Source organism: Rhinolophus sinicus, chromosome 8 (genome assembly GCF_057876585.1).
Source record: "Rhinolophus sinicus isolate RSI-liver-muscle chromosome 8, RSI-T2T, whole genome shotgun sequence".
In the NCBI taxonomy this organism is placed as follows: Eukaryota; Metazoa; Chordata; class Mammalia; order Chiroptera; family Rhinolophidae; genus Rhinolophus; species Rhinolophus sinicus.
The window spans coordinates 3920859-3936638 of record NC_142508.1 but is presented as its reverse complement, the minus strand read 5'-3'; the positions used below and the strand labels follow the sequence as shown (position 1 = coordinate 3936638).

The 15780-nt window shown below is 48.7% G+C and overlaps 1 protein-coding gene across 3 annotated transcripts; it reads left to right on the top strand.

Annotated features, from left to right (window-relative positions):
• The first annotated feature begins 252 nt into the window (after nt 1-252).
• AOC1 (amine oxidase copper containing 1) lies at nt 253-7938 on the top strand. Of its 3 annotated transcripts, XM_074315136.2 has the most exons (6): nt 253-560; nt 3838-3914; nt 4219-5804; nt 6663-6948; nt 7267-7399; nt 7587-7938. In XM_074315136.2, exons 3-6 carry the CDS (start codon nt 4223-4225, stop codon nt 7854-7856), a joined length of 2271 nt encoding a protein of 756 aa, XP_074171237.2. In that variant the 5' UTR covers nt 253-560; nt 3838-3914; nt 4219-4222; the 3' UTR covers nt 7857-7938. The 3 variants fall into 3 exon arrangements, with proteins under 3 accessions (XP_074171237.2, XP_074171235.2, XP_074171236.2); XM_074315134.2 differs by lacking the exon at nt 3838-3914; XM_074315135.2 differs by lacking the exon at nt 253-560 and having other exon boundaries at nt 3811-3914.
• The last annotated feature ends 7842 nt before the right edge of the window (nt 7939-15780 follow it).

Sequence of the window (15780 nt, the reverse complement as noted above, 5' to 3'; positions counted from 1 at the left end):
TCCCCATTCTACACCTGGGTCAGATCCCTGTTTTTTTGATGGTGTCAGCCTCCACCAGCCTCTGCCTTTGTCTGTGTATCTGCTTCAGCTGAGACTACTTGCTGGTGAATTTCCCTTTGTGCTTATCTCTGGCCTCTGAAACTCACCATTTACTTTAGGAAATTATGTCATCACACAGCTCGTAACAGGGAATACCACAGATAGAGCTTGTGAAAGGTGCCGCAGTAGCAGGAGGAATGGTAGGAAACAGATTTAGAACACGTGTGTTGGGAAACACAGACGTACACCCTGCTGCTGAGGGGGTGGAAGCCTGGAAGTTTCCAAACTTAGATACTTGTAGAGGCAACAGGAAGCCCCTGGGCTGAGGCAGCCAGAGCCCCATGCAAGGCCTCGGGCCCCCATCCTGCCCACTGTGGAGCCCCCTAAGCTGTAGGTCCCCACCTTGGCTGGCCCAGGCCTCACCCTGCCCCTCCCTCCAGGGCGGGGACTGACAGAGCCATAAAGCTCCAGGAGTCCAAGCAAAAGCTGGCAGCAGAGGTGAGAGGAACAGAAGCTCCCAGGTATGTTCTGATATCTGAGGAGGGTGGAGAAGGGGCTCACTGGGAGGGGAGGAAATCAAGGCAAGAAGGGCCTGGAGTGAGGGGCCAGGAGAAAAAAAGACAAGAGGGACGGGACAGAAAGCGAGAGGCCACCACCCCCGGGCGAGATGGGAAAGGCGCAGTGAGGAGATGAATGCTGTGCTGGGCCTGGAGATGAGCAGAGTGCAGGAGAGGGCAGGTTTCACGTCTCCCAGCACGGAGGTTGCACTCGCCACCAAGTTCTCCCTCTCCCATGGCTTTAATGCCATCGTCCACTCACTGGCTGCCCACTTGGTCACTGCACGGAGGACTGTACTGGGGAAGGTAAAGCTTAACATGTTGCGTACGGATCACGAGAATCTTCGTTTTTTTCTGAGCCATGCGTTAAGGACAGATAACGAGAATTCTCGTTTTTACTGTTGACTCTTTTTACTTTGCATATTTTATTGAATTATTTGTGTTTCGTTAATATCTAATGGGCAAATGTCATTAATGAATAAAGTCTGCATCATATGTACACTTTTTAGAATTCTTTTTTTTTTTCTAAAAAAATAGTGATTTTGAATCGGATACATTTTTTCACCCATGAGTCATTTCACGTGTTACATTCACAACAGTGGATGTACGAATAAACAGAGTTTTCCAGAACTGTAGTGATTTGTTTATAACATTTGGAACCTTAGTATCCCTTAGGCAATTTTGAATTATGTTATTTTTGGAAAAACACCAAATTATTTTATTTAACTCTTCGGTGATACCTCATGAAATACATATTGTCCCACTGCACAAAGGAAGCTGCTTTCTGCAGTATCACACCAGGAGGGATTACTAACATCATAGGTGAGTAAATCCTAAAAAATTCCATAGAAAAATAATAAATGACATAGAAGCATTTACGCTTTAAAGAGAAGAGTACATTTTAAAGTAGTTTCTTTTAAAAACCTGCCAGAACAGAGGGGTATGAGGGATTTAAACCCCACAGTACGCAACGTGTTAAAGGAATAGCCAAGTCATCTCCTTATCACAGCAGAAATTTGGGGATAAGCAATTATAAAAAAAAGGGGGGGTGGGTGGGCTATGAAAAGACATGGAGGAACTTCAGAGCATATTCCTGAGTGAAAGGGGCCAGTCTGAAAAGGCTACATACTATATGATCTTAACCAAAAGACATTCTGGAAAAGGCAGAACTATGGAGACAGTAAAAGATCAGCTGTTGCCAGGGTTTGGGGGCTGGAGAGGGATGAACAGCTGAGCACAAAGGATTTTTAGGGCAGTGAAAATACTCTGTATGATCCTGTAATGATGGACACATGTCATTATACATTTGTCCAAACCCACAGACTGCACAACACCCAGAGTGAACCCTAATGTAAACTATGGACTTTGGGTGATTGTGATGTGTCAATGTACGTTCATCCATTGTAACAAATGTACCCATCTGGTGAGAATGTTGATAATGGGGGAGGCTGTGCACGTGTGGGGAGCAGGGAGTTATGGGAAAATTCTGTCCCTTCCTCTCAATTTTGCTACGAACCTAGAACTGCTCTAAAAAGTAAAGTTTATTTTAAAAAAAAAAAAGGAAGTTAGCCAGAATTCACTAGTAGAACAAGAGGTCTCTCCATACCCTTTTGCTGGCTCTGGATTTACCCGGAGAGCCCTATGTGTCACACGTCCCTTCAGGCTGGAGAGAGCACAAGTGAGTCCCCGGGCCTTCCCACCAGGGCCAGGGAGACAGGATACGGCAACCAGAGGGGACTATATTGGCCACTCTGGGGGAGACCCTGACCACACCCTCCCCCAAAAATGCAAGGAAAAAGGGCATCTCCCTGAATCGCCACCTGGGATGACCCCACCCTGAGGTGCCCTCCTAGTAGCTGTGGATAGTCAAATGGCCGTACCTCAGTGCCCCACCAGAGGGTGAGGACTGGTGACCAGGTCCTCACCGTCAAAGTCACAGGTCTACAGCCTAATCACAGTCGAATCACTCTCCATTGCTTAAATTTTAAATGTGCTGCAACCACAGGTGTCTCCTCAGGGTTGGCTTTAAAAAGTAGTTAGCGAATCTTGAGTACTTCCTAAAAGGTAGGCATTATTCTCAATACTTTATCCTATTGTCCAATTGATTTCTCCCAACAACCCTAGGAGGTAGATACTGTGGTTGTTATTTCTATTGTACAGTTGAGAACATGGAGGCCCAGAGAGTTCAAGCAACCTGTCCAAAGTCACACAGCTGGTCCTAGTAATGGGACATACTAGCACATGAACCCAGGCAGCCTGGCTCCAGAGCCCAGTCTTTGAACTTCTACACTAAATTTCAAAATGTATCTACATGAACAATATTGTTGTATCAAAAATAGAGTTTTGCTGTCAATAACCATATCAACAGAAGAAACATTCAAACCTGTAGAGAATTTTTAAAAGTTTGTTTGAGCCCAAACAGACGACATTCGACAGGAAGCAAGAGCTCAAATGCTTCCAGAACAGTTTGCAGCTTCTGTTATGCATTTGGAATTAAAGAAAATTACCTGGCCTGGGAGAAAGCAAGGTGGGGATGGGATTACAGGACAGGTAACAAGATTACATGTTTCCTAGAAGGTGGTTAACGGACAATGAGTATGAAACAGAGGATTACTCTGGCTTTTCAAATCTAAGAATGGGTGGAGCTTGCTTAAGGCAAAGATAAACCTTTCACTAAAACTTTATATCCCTGAGAGGTACCGTATTTTGCCGTGTATACTGCGCTCCCCTATATAATGAGCACCCATGTTTTTGGCCCAAACTTTCAGGTAAAACAAATCTTTCATTTAAATATTTTTAATTCAAATTTTTATTTGTTTACATTTAGGTACTTGTTTGTTTGTATTATAAAGGAATTTTAGCATTTATTTTTAACATATTATGATACAAGACATTTTATGTATTTACGCATCATAGAAGGCCAAGAACGCTTCATCGTTGCAAGTTCGTCACAAGTTCAACAAAACGGATGATGGTATTCCAGGGTATTATTTTGTATACAGATATCGTTATTAATTTCTCGAGTTATACTTTTAACTCATAAGCATAAACAAAAGAATTAAAAACATATATATATACAAATTAATACTACCCATGTATAATGCACACCCTTATTTTTCCCTCACAAATTTGAGCAAAAAAGTGCTCATTATACACGGCAAAATATGGTAACTACCCACCATGGTCTGCCTAGTTAGGGATCTACGATTTATTACAGGGCCCCTTTTTCGTCCACACCCAGGACACAAGAAGTGTTCTGTGGCATTTGGAACGGTGCTGTGAGTCACAGGCCCTGGCTGAGTAATCTAAAGTGCAGAGGTAAGAGCCGTGCTGAGATAATGCGCTGACAAGGGGGAAACGGGGAGTTGACATTGGTAAGAAAATCCACAGGACTGCAAGAGGCTCACGGACAAGCAAGGAGAGCGCAGATTAACACGGATGGGACAGCGCTGAGAACTTCATGGGTCTCCAGCTGCCCCAGGACGGGGGGGAGGGGGGGGGAGACAAGTGAGGAACCTGCGTCTGTAGGAAAACCACAGGGCCATGGGACATGGCAGTCCCAGCTTGGCGGAAACCCATGTGTTCCCATAAAACAACTCAGTTCATCTCCTTTGCGTTCCAGAACGATGGGGAGAGAGACCCTGGTCCTTGGCTGGGCAGTGGCTGCCACCCTGATGCTACAGGCGTTGGCCATGGCTGAGCATTCCCCATGGACCCCACACAGCAAGACCAGTGTGTTCGCAGACCTGAGTGCCCCCGAGCTGAAGGCTGTGCGAAGCTTCCTCTGGTCCCGAAAGGAGCTTAGGCTGGAGTCCTCCAGAGCGTTGACCATCACCAAGAACTCTGTGTTCCTCATTGAGACGTTGCTGCCCAAGAAGCAACACGTGCTGAAATTTCTGGACAACCATCAAAGGCGTCCCATTCGGGAGGCGCGTGTCGTCATCTTTTTCGGTGCCCAGGAGCATCCCAATATCACCGAGTTTGCCGTGGGGCCCCTGCCACAGCCCCAGTACATGCGCGAACTGCCCCCCAGGCCTGGGCACCGGGCCTCCTGGGCCTCCCGTCCCATCTCTTCCGTGGAGTATGCCCTGCTGAACCACGCCCTGCAAGAAGCCACCAAGCCCCTGCACCAATTTTTCCTTGACACCACAGGTTTCTCCTTCCACAACTGCCACCTTCAATGCCTCACTTTCACAGACGTGGCGCCCCGGGGCTTGGCCTCTGGCGAGCGCCGCAGCTGGTTTATTCTACAGCGCTATGTAGAGGGCTACTTCTTGCACCCCACTGGGCTGGAGCTTCTCTTAGACCACAGCAGCACAAACACCGAGGACTGGACCGTGGAGAAGGTCTGGTACAACGGGAAATTCTACCGGAGCCCGGAAGAACTGGCACGGAAATATAAGAATGGAGAGGTGGACGTGGTGGTCCTGGAGGACCCACTACCCAAGGGGAAAGGGGCAGAGAGCATGAAGGATCCACCCCTCTTCTCCTCCTACAAGCCACGCGGGGACTTCCCCAGCCCCATCACGGGGCATGGCCCCCGCGTGGTCCAGCCCCAGGGCCCCGGCTACAAGCTGCAGGGCAACACCGTGCTCTATGGCGGCTGGAGCTTCTCCTTCAGGCTGAGGTCCTCGGGGCTGCAGGTCCTGAACGTGCAGTTTGGGGGAGAGCGCATAGCCTATGAGGTGAGCGTGCAAGAGGCCGTGGCTCTGTATGGCGGCCACACACCCGCGGGCAGTCAGACCAAGTACATCGACGTGGGCTGGGGCTTGGGCACCGTCACTCATGAGTTGGCCCCTGGCATCGACTGCCCGGACACGGCCACCTTCCTGGATGCCCTCCACTACTACGATACTGACGACCCCATCCACTACCCCCGAGCCCTCTGTCTCTTCGAGATGCCCACGCAGGTGCCTCTCCGACGGCACTTTAATTCCAACTTCAGTGGTGGCTTCAACTTCTATGCAGGGCTCAAGGGCCAGGTGCTGATGCTGCGAACAACGTCCACAGTCTACAATTATGATTACATTTGGGACCTCATCTTCTACCCCAACGGGGTGATGGAAGCGAAGGTGCACGCCACTGGCTACGTCCACGCCACCTTCTACACCCCTGAGGGGCTGCGCTACGGGACCCGCCTGCACACACACCTGATCGGCAACATGCACACTCACTTGATGCATTACCGCGTCGACCTGGACGTGGCAGGTAGGGCTCGTCTGGGAACCACCCTCCTGGCCAAACACGCACATCTGAGCACTGACGCCCCCTCCCAGGAGATGGTGCGACCCCCTGGAGCCATAAGATCAGGAGCCTTTGCCCAGCCTGCTGCTGAAACCTGCAGGGCTGGAATCCCTGTGTCCCTGAAAAGTGGTGAAGGCGAATAGTGCGAGTATCGCCCTGGATGTGGCCGCGTGGACCCTGTCCTTGCCCTGGGGCTGTGTTGACCCCCTAGAGGGAGGTTGGGCAGAAAGGTGCGCTCGGGGCAGGGGAGGAGGAAATGCCTAGGAATGTAAGAAATGTCCCTGCTGCCTAGCACGTTGAGGTGAATGCAGTGTCATCCGGGATACTCATTGTGTCTCTTGGATTAATGGTGTCATCATGGAATAGACTCAATGAGAGGATTTGGCCTGACATCAAATTACACAGCAGAAAAGGCCCCCAGGACCAGGTAGTGGCTTCCCCAACCTGCTCAGCCCCATTCGCACCCCTGGGCTCAGAGGGCACTGGACACAGTCCCCGCCTGGGGCCAGGCCTCCTCTTCTTTAGGACGGCAGCTGCAGCCCACACGCTTGGGGCACAGGCCTCAAGAGGCACTGCCCAGAGTCACAATAGATCAATCATTGCAGCTGCCGTGACTGACACTAAATTGTCTTCTGGCTCCTCTGTCGTTTCTCTTTTCAATCCCTTCCTCCCACCCCAAGCTAGCTCAGTGCGTACCTCCAACATGCCCTTCACCCACGATAGTTTGCTGTTGCCTGTGGTCTGGGATGGAGATCCCAGAGCAAAAGGAGTGTGTTTCAGTCTAGGGGGTTGATGCTCCTCCATCTCCCTGCCCTCCTGCAGGCACCAAGAATAGCTTCCAGACCCTGCGGATGAAGCTAGAAAACATCACCAACCCCTGGAGCCCGACACACCACCTGGTCCAGCCAACTCTAGAGCAGACCAGGTACCTCCGGGAGCGCCAGGCGGCCTTCCACTTCAGACACACTCTGCCCAAGTACCTGCTCTTCACCAGCCCCAAGAAGAATGCCTGGGGCCACCAGCGCAGCTACCGTCTGCAGATCCACTCCATGGCAGACCAAGTGCTGCCCCCTGGCTGGCAGGAGGAGCGGGCTGTCACCTGGGCCAGGTGAGGAGGCCCTCAGTGTCCCTGTGCTTCCGTGTGTCTGTGTGTGTTTCTGTCTGAGACTCTGAGTGTCTGTGGGGGTGTGCCTGGCTGTGTGTGTGTGTGTTCCACGGTGTGACTCTGTGTTTGGGGAGGGGTAGTGGGGGCCGTTCTGAGCACCGGAGCCCCAGTTGACAGCCGGTCAGTCTGACTCCCAGGAGATGATCTGGACAGCAGTGACTTCCCTCATCATTGACCCTGAAGATCTTCCCTGGGAGGGACTGAGAGCCCTGCCCCCCCCCCCCACAGTGCCCAGAGTCACCTGGCTTCTCTGCCCGGCAGGTACCCCCTGGCAGTGACCAAGTACCGGGAGTCTGAGCTGTACAGCAGCAGCATATATAACCAGAATGACCCCTGGGACCCGCCTGTGGTGTTTGAGGAGTTTCTTCGCAACAATGAGTACATTGAAGATGAGGTACTGGCCCCACCTTCTTCCAGTCCCAGCTCAGTCCCAGGACCTGTGCCCAGTGGCGACTTGTTGCTGGGAGAGGAAGCTCAGAGCTCACCAGACCTGTCCATTCCTTAAAAATGGGGCTTGGGGAGGTTGCCCACCCTTTGCCTCTATGAGCCGCCTCAGCACTGCCCACCCCTCTCTCCCACAGGACTTGGTGGCCTGGGTGACAGTGGGATTTCTGCACATCCCCCACTCAGAAGACATCCCCAACACGGCCACTCCAGGAAACTCGGTGGGCTTCCTGCTCCGGCCCTTCAACTTCTTCCCGGAGGACCCATCCCTGGCGTCCAGAGACACCGTGATCGTGTGGCCTCGGGACAATGGCCCCAACTATGTCGAGCGCTGGATCCCAGAAGAGGAAGAGAGCTGCTTGATGCCGGCCCACTTTAGTTACAATGGGACCTACAGGGCTGTGTGAAGGTCCCCTGCCCCCAGCTAACTCCTACCTACAAGTCTGAACACCCTCCCCACACCCAGATAATAAACCCCTCAGGCCTCAACTCCAAGTGTTGCTTCTTGTCAGGGAAGCACAGCGGGGGAGGCCACAAACCAGGCCATGCATTGGGAGTCACCCACAGGTGAGAAAGCTCATGGCCTGTTCTCCATTCACCTTGGTCTACTCCACCCCAGGAAAGACCTCCACTACTAAGGCAGATGACACCCACTGAAATACTAGATTTATCATCAGATCAGTTTTAAAAATCTGAGGCTGACAGCTCCTGCTCGAGAGTCTGTGGGGGAACTCCCCTATGTCACTGATTGGCATGCAAGCATAGGAAAACGCTACGGAAAACTCTAGCAAAACCGCCAACACTTTTACCCTTTGACACACTGGTCCAATGTCTAGGAGTTTATCCCAGAGATCGACCTAGAAACACAGAAAAAAATATATGTACATGGTGATCCACCATAGCACTGTTTGTAATAGCGAAGTCTGGAAACAATCCCCATGTCCATCCAGGGAGAGCCCCTGTGGCTCTGGATAAACTACTGTACATCCACACAGAGCAGTCCTAGGTGACCGTAAAAGAAACATATGAATGAGGGCATTCTCTGTACTGACGGCAGAAAACCTTCAGGACACACTAAGGAAGAAAATAGTTATAACACAATATATATATAACATGCTAACTCTTGTATAAGAGAACGGAGGATATATATTTACTTGTAAATGTATACATTTATATTATAAATATAGACATTTATATTTATTTCTAAAAACCTTAGGAAGACATACAAGATGCTAATCAAATTGGTGGCCTGTATGTCTTAGTCCCTTCGGGCAGCTATAACAAAGTACCACAGACTGGGTAGCTTATACACAGAAGTTCATTGCTCACAGTTCTGGAGGCTGGAAGTTCAAGATCAAAGTGCCAGCATAGTCAAGTGAGGGCTCTCTTCCGGGTCATAGACTTCTGACTTCTGGCTGTGTCCTCACATGGGGGAAAGAGTGAGGGATCCGTCTGGAGTCTCTTTTATAACAGCACTAATCCCATGTGGAGGCTCCACCATCATGACTTCAGCATCTCCCAAAGGCCCTGCTTCCTGCTACCATCGTATTTTGTCTTTCATAGTATGTCTGTGTGCTGCATTTAGCAGGTACTCAGCTGTGCTTGTTGAGTGACTGAGTGACCGACAGCTTAGGAAATGCAAATACCAAATTACACCTACTCCTCGTACCCCCCTTCTCCCCTCCTTCTCCCCACCCCGACCCCGCTGAGTTTTTGGCCCTTGGCCCTAGTCATGATTTTGGCCATTCCCTTGGCTACGACCGCACCATCTCCCCACCTAAGAAGACGGCAAAGAACCTGATCTTCAGCCCTGAGAAAGCAGCCCCAAGAACCCCAGAGAATTCAGAGCCTTCTCTTAGGAACTCCAGGTCCCTGGTGACCAGGTCCTCTCGGGTGACCACTTTCCACCTTCCCATCTAGTCCCTGGCGTCTACTTCCCAGCATTTCTCTCACTGCTCCTCCTTTCTTTAAGCACGATGAAAACCCCAGAATATGACTTGCCAAGAACGCAAAGATGAGGAATATGTAGTCCCATTGTCAAGACACCCATGGTCACACTGGGGGGACAGGCCAGGAAGACAGTGCAGTGCAGCGTGAGGATGCTACACTGCAGACGTGCTTCCCTCAGATGGCCATCTTGTTTCAGAGACCAGAAGTCTCTTACCCTAGAGCCGCAAGTGGCCCCAAGAAATGTCATCCTGGTGTGGCCTTTGTGAACACATTCACCAACAGCTCACGTGTCACCCCAGCATTCCCAAGTGTGCAGCATCCCAGGCCGGGAAGGTGACCATTGTCAGGCACCTCCTCAGGTCACAGAAGGGAGAGCAGCCAGTGTCCCCACCCAAGCCCCAACCCTGACGCAAGACAGGGAGACCCCAAAATCCTCATGAGCCGCCTGACTGATCCTCTGAAAACACAGTTGCCCCCAAGAAGCCCCAAGTCCAGCTAGATGATGTGGCCCGCCCAGCCAGCCAAGGGACCAGAACTTGACAACAACTTTCCAGCACTCGCAGGGCCTGAAGGCGCCATAAACAGGACAAGGTCACTACAGCTGGAGGACCCCCATAAGAGGGGTGACAAACAAAATCCTGGGGCTCTCAGTTGGTTCGTCACGAGTGTACTGCTGGCCTTGGCCTAAACATCCCAGCTGCCCCCAGTGCCCTGCCCCTCTGCCTTTGCGTGCCCTTTAACCTTCCCTCTTGACTTGCACACCCTCCAGAACCAGCCACGTGTCCTTCCTAACGTGTGACACATCTCAGCTTACATTCAAGCCAGCAGCTTGGCTTGCTGGGGACTACTGTCCACCAGGACCAGCGACACAATATGTGGGCTCCAAATGAAAACGCGGGCCCCTGGCTGAAAAATGAAAAATTTCAAGATGATCACAAGAGAGTTAAACTAAGCACAGAGCTCTCCAGACTAAGGCCATGTGCCCTGCCTGCACACATGGCTCACCCCAGCCATTCCCCAGAGAGGCAGGCTGCTTCCTGGGCTATTTCTCAGAGCAATGTAGCAATATAGCATGTGATCTTCAAAGCATTTATGCCTCCCAAAAGGAAATAAATATTTACTAACTCAATATGCCCGTTGCCACAATGTTTCAACTAAATTCAAGCTTATGCAAATAGGAGCAATTAGACACTTAACCCTAAGTTATCATGGGAGTAAACTTTTTTTGCTAAAAAGACATGATTAGTTAAATGGACATTCCTCACGGATTAAGCCTAAACTCTTGGCCAGCTACCAGTGGTTTCTCGGAGCACATATATTAATTGTCTCATTAATCTCTCCTCTTAAATTTGCTCTGCTCTCCCAGTTAGGGCAAGATGTTTAATTTGCTACTGCACGTGTGATAAGTGACCTGCTCTTTTGCTTGTATGATTCACTGTCCTGGAACCACTTCCAAGTCCACCTCCCATAGTCTGAAATTTCTAATACATAATTTAGAAAGATGGATAAAACTAAATATGCACTTAGCACATGACCAGCAATCACACTCTTGGGCATTTAGCCCGAAGAAATGGAAACTTATGTTCACACAAGAGCCTGTACACTAATGTTCGCGGCAGATTTATTCATAATAGCGGGCTGGAAACGACCCAAATGACCCTCAGTGGAGAGATCGTTGAACAAGCTCTGGTACAATAGACGGTCGGTCGGCAGTAAAAAGGAATGCAGTGCTGATACAGGCGGCAACCTGAGTGGGCCTCAGCACGCATTACGCTTAGTGGGCAAATAAAAGTCAATCGCAAAATGTGACATCCAGTTATGATTTCATTCAGGCAGCATCTCGAAATGAGAAAACCACCGAGATGGAGAAAAGCTCATTCTGAATCGGAAGGAGATGGGGGATGGGGATAAAAGAGGTAGCAGGCGGGAGTTCTTTCGTGGTGATGGAGCAATTCTGTATCTTCAATGTGGTGGCGGTTACACAAGCCTACAGCTGAGATTAACATGGTAGAAACTGAGTAACTTCTGTAGTCTAGTTCACGGTCATGTGCCAATGTCAAAGCCCTGGTTGTGATATTGTACCACAGCTATATAAGATGTCACTATTGGGGAAATCGGGGGCAGGGGTACTTGGACTCTTGGTACTACTTCTGCTATCCCTTGTGAGTTTATAATTACTTCAAAATAAAAGGCATATATATATATATATATATATATATATATATAGGACATATATATATATATTTATATCCTCAAGAAAAGGATATTGTAAAACTCTTGTTACTTTTTCAGGTTTCTTATGCATTTTTCTGTAAATTGTTTGAAAAGGATACTGAACACATAGAAACAGAGAACAAACCGGTGGTTGCCAGAGGCAGGGGTAGGGTTGGAAGAAATAGGCGAAGGTGGTTGAAAGGTACAAGCTTCCGGTTATAGGATGAATGAGCTCTGGGGACATAACGTGGTGACCATATTATATACTTGACTGTACTATATACTTGAAAGTTGCTAGGAAAGCAAATCTTAAAAGTACTTATCACAAGAAAATTAATTGTAACTACGTGAGGTGGTGGAGGTTAACTAAACTTATTGTGGTGATCATTTTGCAACATAACATGTATCAAATCATCACATCACACACCTAAAGTTAACACAAAGTAACGTCAATTACACTTCAATAAAAATGAAGGAAATTAAATGTTAAAAAAGAAAGGGATATGGCAGGAACAAATATTGTGGTGGGGGTCTTTCACCAACTCTCAGCTTCCAAATTCAAGAGCTGGATCCTAAGAACAAAACACTGCATGTCAATAATCCAGCAATTACTATTTTACTAAAAGTAATGAAGACCATGCAGAAGGAGAGAGAAAGGAAGCACTATTAAAATCTCAGGCACCAAATAACCATATTTTATAAGAACACATAAGAATTCAAGGGCCTACGTCAAACTTGAAAAGAAATGGGGCTCAGGCTCTTCCTATGCTTGTTTTCCTCAGCATCTCCACGCCCTCCCTTTACCAAGGCTTTCCAGGCACCGAAGACCTATTCTTTCTAGGTTCCCCTTCTTGCTCCTTTGGTGGGAAAAGCGCTGAGCTTTCCCGGCACTGCCGCAGGCTGAACACTAGGTGGCGCCGCTGCGCTTCTACACTCCCCACCCCACTCCCCGCCCCGCTCCCCCCCCAGCGCCAAAGGTTCCCAGGCCGCCCTGCGGTTTGCATCACTGGGTTCACGTTCAGGGTTCAGACAGGAGCACCTGGCGAAGACAGGGAGGGATGGAAGGCTAAAGACAGGAGTGCCTGCCTTCCTTCGGGGAGTGTTTTCCCCAAAACCCCAGGCGTTGACGTGTTTATCTGTAAGTTTCACTCCCTTACTTCTTCCTGCCCTCTGTGTTTCTCCATCTTCGGGCCCTCTAAGATTGTGCCTTCACCTTCTCTTCCCAAACCTCCTGGGTTGTCTCAGCCCTCCCCCTCCGCCCCCAGTGGCTCAATTCTAAATGGGAAGGGCAAGCAACACGTTTGCAGGAAAGAGCGCCCATCATAAAGTACAAATGCTTCTCCTATTAGAAAGGAAAGAACTATTTGTTGAATTAGTGAATTAGTTCAGTTCTGTAGATTAGTCTCCTCTTGTCTTTAGTCGAAGCAACAAAACCATCTCCAAATAGCTTTCGCATCAAGGACACACGGCTGCCATGACTGTGTCATTGGCCATAATGGAAGAGGACCCAATGGCAGGAGTGTGGGCTTACAGTGAACTAATCGGGAATCCTAGTAATAAGACACGCACGTTACCCATCTGCTGGTCCCAGGAGCGCACCCAGGGGCCGCGACAGGGATCACAGAAGTGGCTTCAAGAAGTGACAGAAGTAACCACTCTCCTGCAGCCCTGCCACAGGAGCAGCCACTCCACTGGCCAACCTGACGTCGCTGCCTGCCTGAGTAGGTTAACAAGGGACAATGCAAGCTGCAGGAGAAGCTGCCTTCCTCCCGATCGCCACCTTTCCCCAGACTTTCTACTCTGTTCTCAAAGAGGAAGCAATGCGGGGGGTGGGGGGGGGGGATTCAGCCCCCAGAGGCAGCTCTCTTCTGCTTCCCCATCACACTCTGCCCCAATGAAGAGCTAGTGTTATTCCCATTGGGAGTTGGCCCAACCTTCCCATTCCTGTTCTTTATCATCCATCTGAATTGGGGTGGGGGGTAGCAGACCAGCACACTCCTCATCATTCTCTTCTCTCCCTTCCATGCATCCAGCTGGTGGGAACATCTGAGACTTGAGCTTGGGCTTCAGACTGGAGGCGCACAGTGCAGCCCCCCATTATCTTCCCTGAAAGGGAAGCTGTGTGGGGTCCCTCACTAGGCTTGGGGCCCACCGCCAGCTAACAATTCATGTGACCTTGCTTGCATTTGTCATTGCTCCTGGTTTTCTCGACCTTATCACCTTACTCTGTGGGGATGTGTGGGTGGCTATGGTCTGGGTCAGGATTTTTCTGGGTCCCTTGGTGTCCGAGGGATGTTGATTAAGCAAACAAACCTGTCTGAATAGCTGTTATTTTTACAGCTGTAAGAAGATGAATCTTAAAGCTTTCTTCTTAATACCATTAAGATAAACACTCTAGGCTTTGGACAAAGCACTTTTATAACAACTGATACAATATTGAAAACATCAACAATTTGTATCGTAGTGATTTTAAAAAGTTTTTTTTAATTATCTGAACATTGTTTCGAAGCTTTGAAACTACTAAAAGACAAAGGATTATGCATGTCCAGAAAACGAAAAGGGAAACAGCAAATCTTTTAGCATTGGGGGGGGGGGAAATCTAACCTTGTTAAACAAAAAAGTTTCAGGAGACAATAACTGTCTTGTAAAGAGGAGCCAGGAAATGGATTTGCTTTGCAACATTTTACTTTGAACCTTCAGCCTCACTGAAGAAGCTCTTTACTGTGCTTTAATTTAAAAATTATTTTCTTTTTCCGATCATATTTTCGTTTAGTTAACAAGAGTGTCTTCAAATTAGCTAGTAAACCTATTAATAGCATCCCACTTCCTGACAACATTGCTAACATTTGGCAAATTCTATCATTAACCCACAGGTTAACCAAAAAGGAAGGAAGGGAGGGAGGGAGTGCTCAGACACTTGCAACGCAATAATGAACAGATAAATAACTCAATTAAAACTGGACAAAGTGCTTGAATACATATTTTGCCTAAGAAGGTATCAAATGGCCTATAAGCACATAAGACGCTCAACATTATGATTCATTAGAGGAATGCAAATCAAAACCACAAAGATACCATTTCACTTTCACTAGGAAGGCTGTAATCAAAAAGATAGACCATAACAAGTGAGCACACAGAGAAACCGGAACCATCAAGCTTTGCCGAAGGGAATGTAAAATGGTGCAGCCTTCTGCCCTCCCTTCTCTGTAGAGCAGTGATTTCCTCAGGCTGGAGAAACCGGAAGTGATTGCTCATGGTTACAGGGGTTTTTTTATTGGAATAATAAAAATGTCTTAAGATTCAGTGTGGCAATGGTTGCATAACTCTGTGAATACATTAAAAACCATTGAACTGTACACTTTAAATGGATGAATTATAATGTATGTGAATTATATTTAGTTTTATTTTATTTAATAAAGCTGTTTTTGTTTTTTTTTAAAGAAAGAAAACAAAAGGAAGGGAGGGCCTTTTTGCTCGGGGGTAAAGCATGTAAACCCTCTTCGTTACTTCTTACATCCTTCCATGGGATCTAGAATTAGGAATAATGCGTGCCCCCAAGCCACAAAGATATCTGCTGCTTCACTGGAATTCCTGGCTGGGATCCATAAATGATCCACGTCAACCAGAGGGAAGGAGTGTCAGGATGAGAGTCAAACCCAAATGACCTGGCTGCCGGCCACCCAACCGAGTGTCCAGTGTTGGTGGCCCGGCAGGAGGTCTGGGCTGGCGGGTCAGGTCACTGCAGGAACAATTTATTGCCAAGAAGTAATTAAACAGATTTAGACTTGACCATAATCCTGAGCAGGTGGCTAACATCTCACTGTTATCATAGCTAATTAAAAAGAAGGATGAGAAAGGAGAAACAGATACCTGAATGGGACTTTTGCAGTGTCCGAATCTTTGGTAAAGCCCAAAGCTGAAAATGTGAAGCACAAAGTACCCGAGTGCGCTGCGAGGCCCGGACATCTTCGAGTATCACAGGCCCCCAGGGCCCAACCATGAGTTCACTGTTCTCTCCACAGGTGACCCCCACCCAGCGGGAGAGGGTTCCCACCCAGCTCACTGAACTTCTCCTGGTCCTCGGCCTAAGGGATTTCACTGCCTATGGACCCCAAGAACAGGCTTCACCAGCAGGGCCAGTTTTCCTCAGTCCCCCTCCCACCCCTG

Excerpts from the sequence above, each read along its gene's own strand:
- AOC1 (XM_074315134.2), top strand. The coding sequence starts at position 4,223 with ATGGGGAGAGAGACCCTGGTCCTTGGCTGGGCAGTGGCTGCCACCCTG. Across the intron at positions 6,949-7,266 it reads CGGGCTGTCACCTGGGCCAG|GTACCCCCTGGCAGTGACCA; the intron begins GTGAGGAGGCCC and ends TCTGCCCGGCAG. Across the intron at positions 7,400-7,586 it reads ATGAGTACATTGAAGATGAG|GACTTGGTGGCCTGGGTGAC; the intron begins GTACTGGCCCCA and ends TCTCTCCCACAG.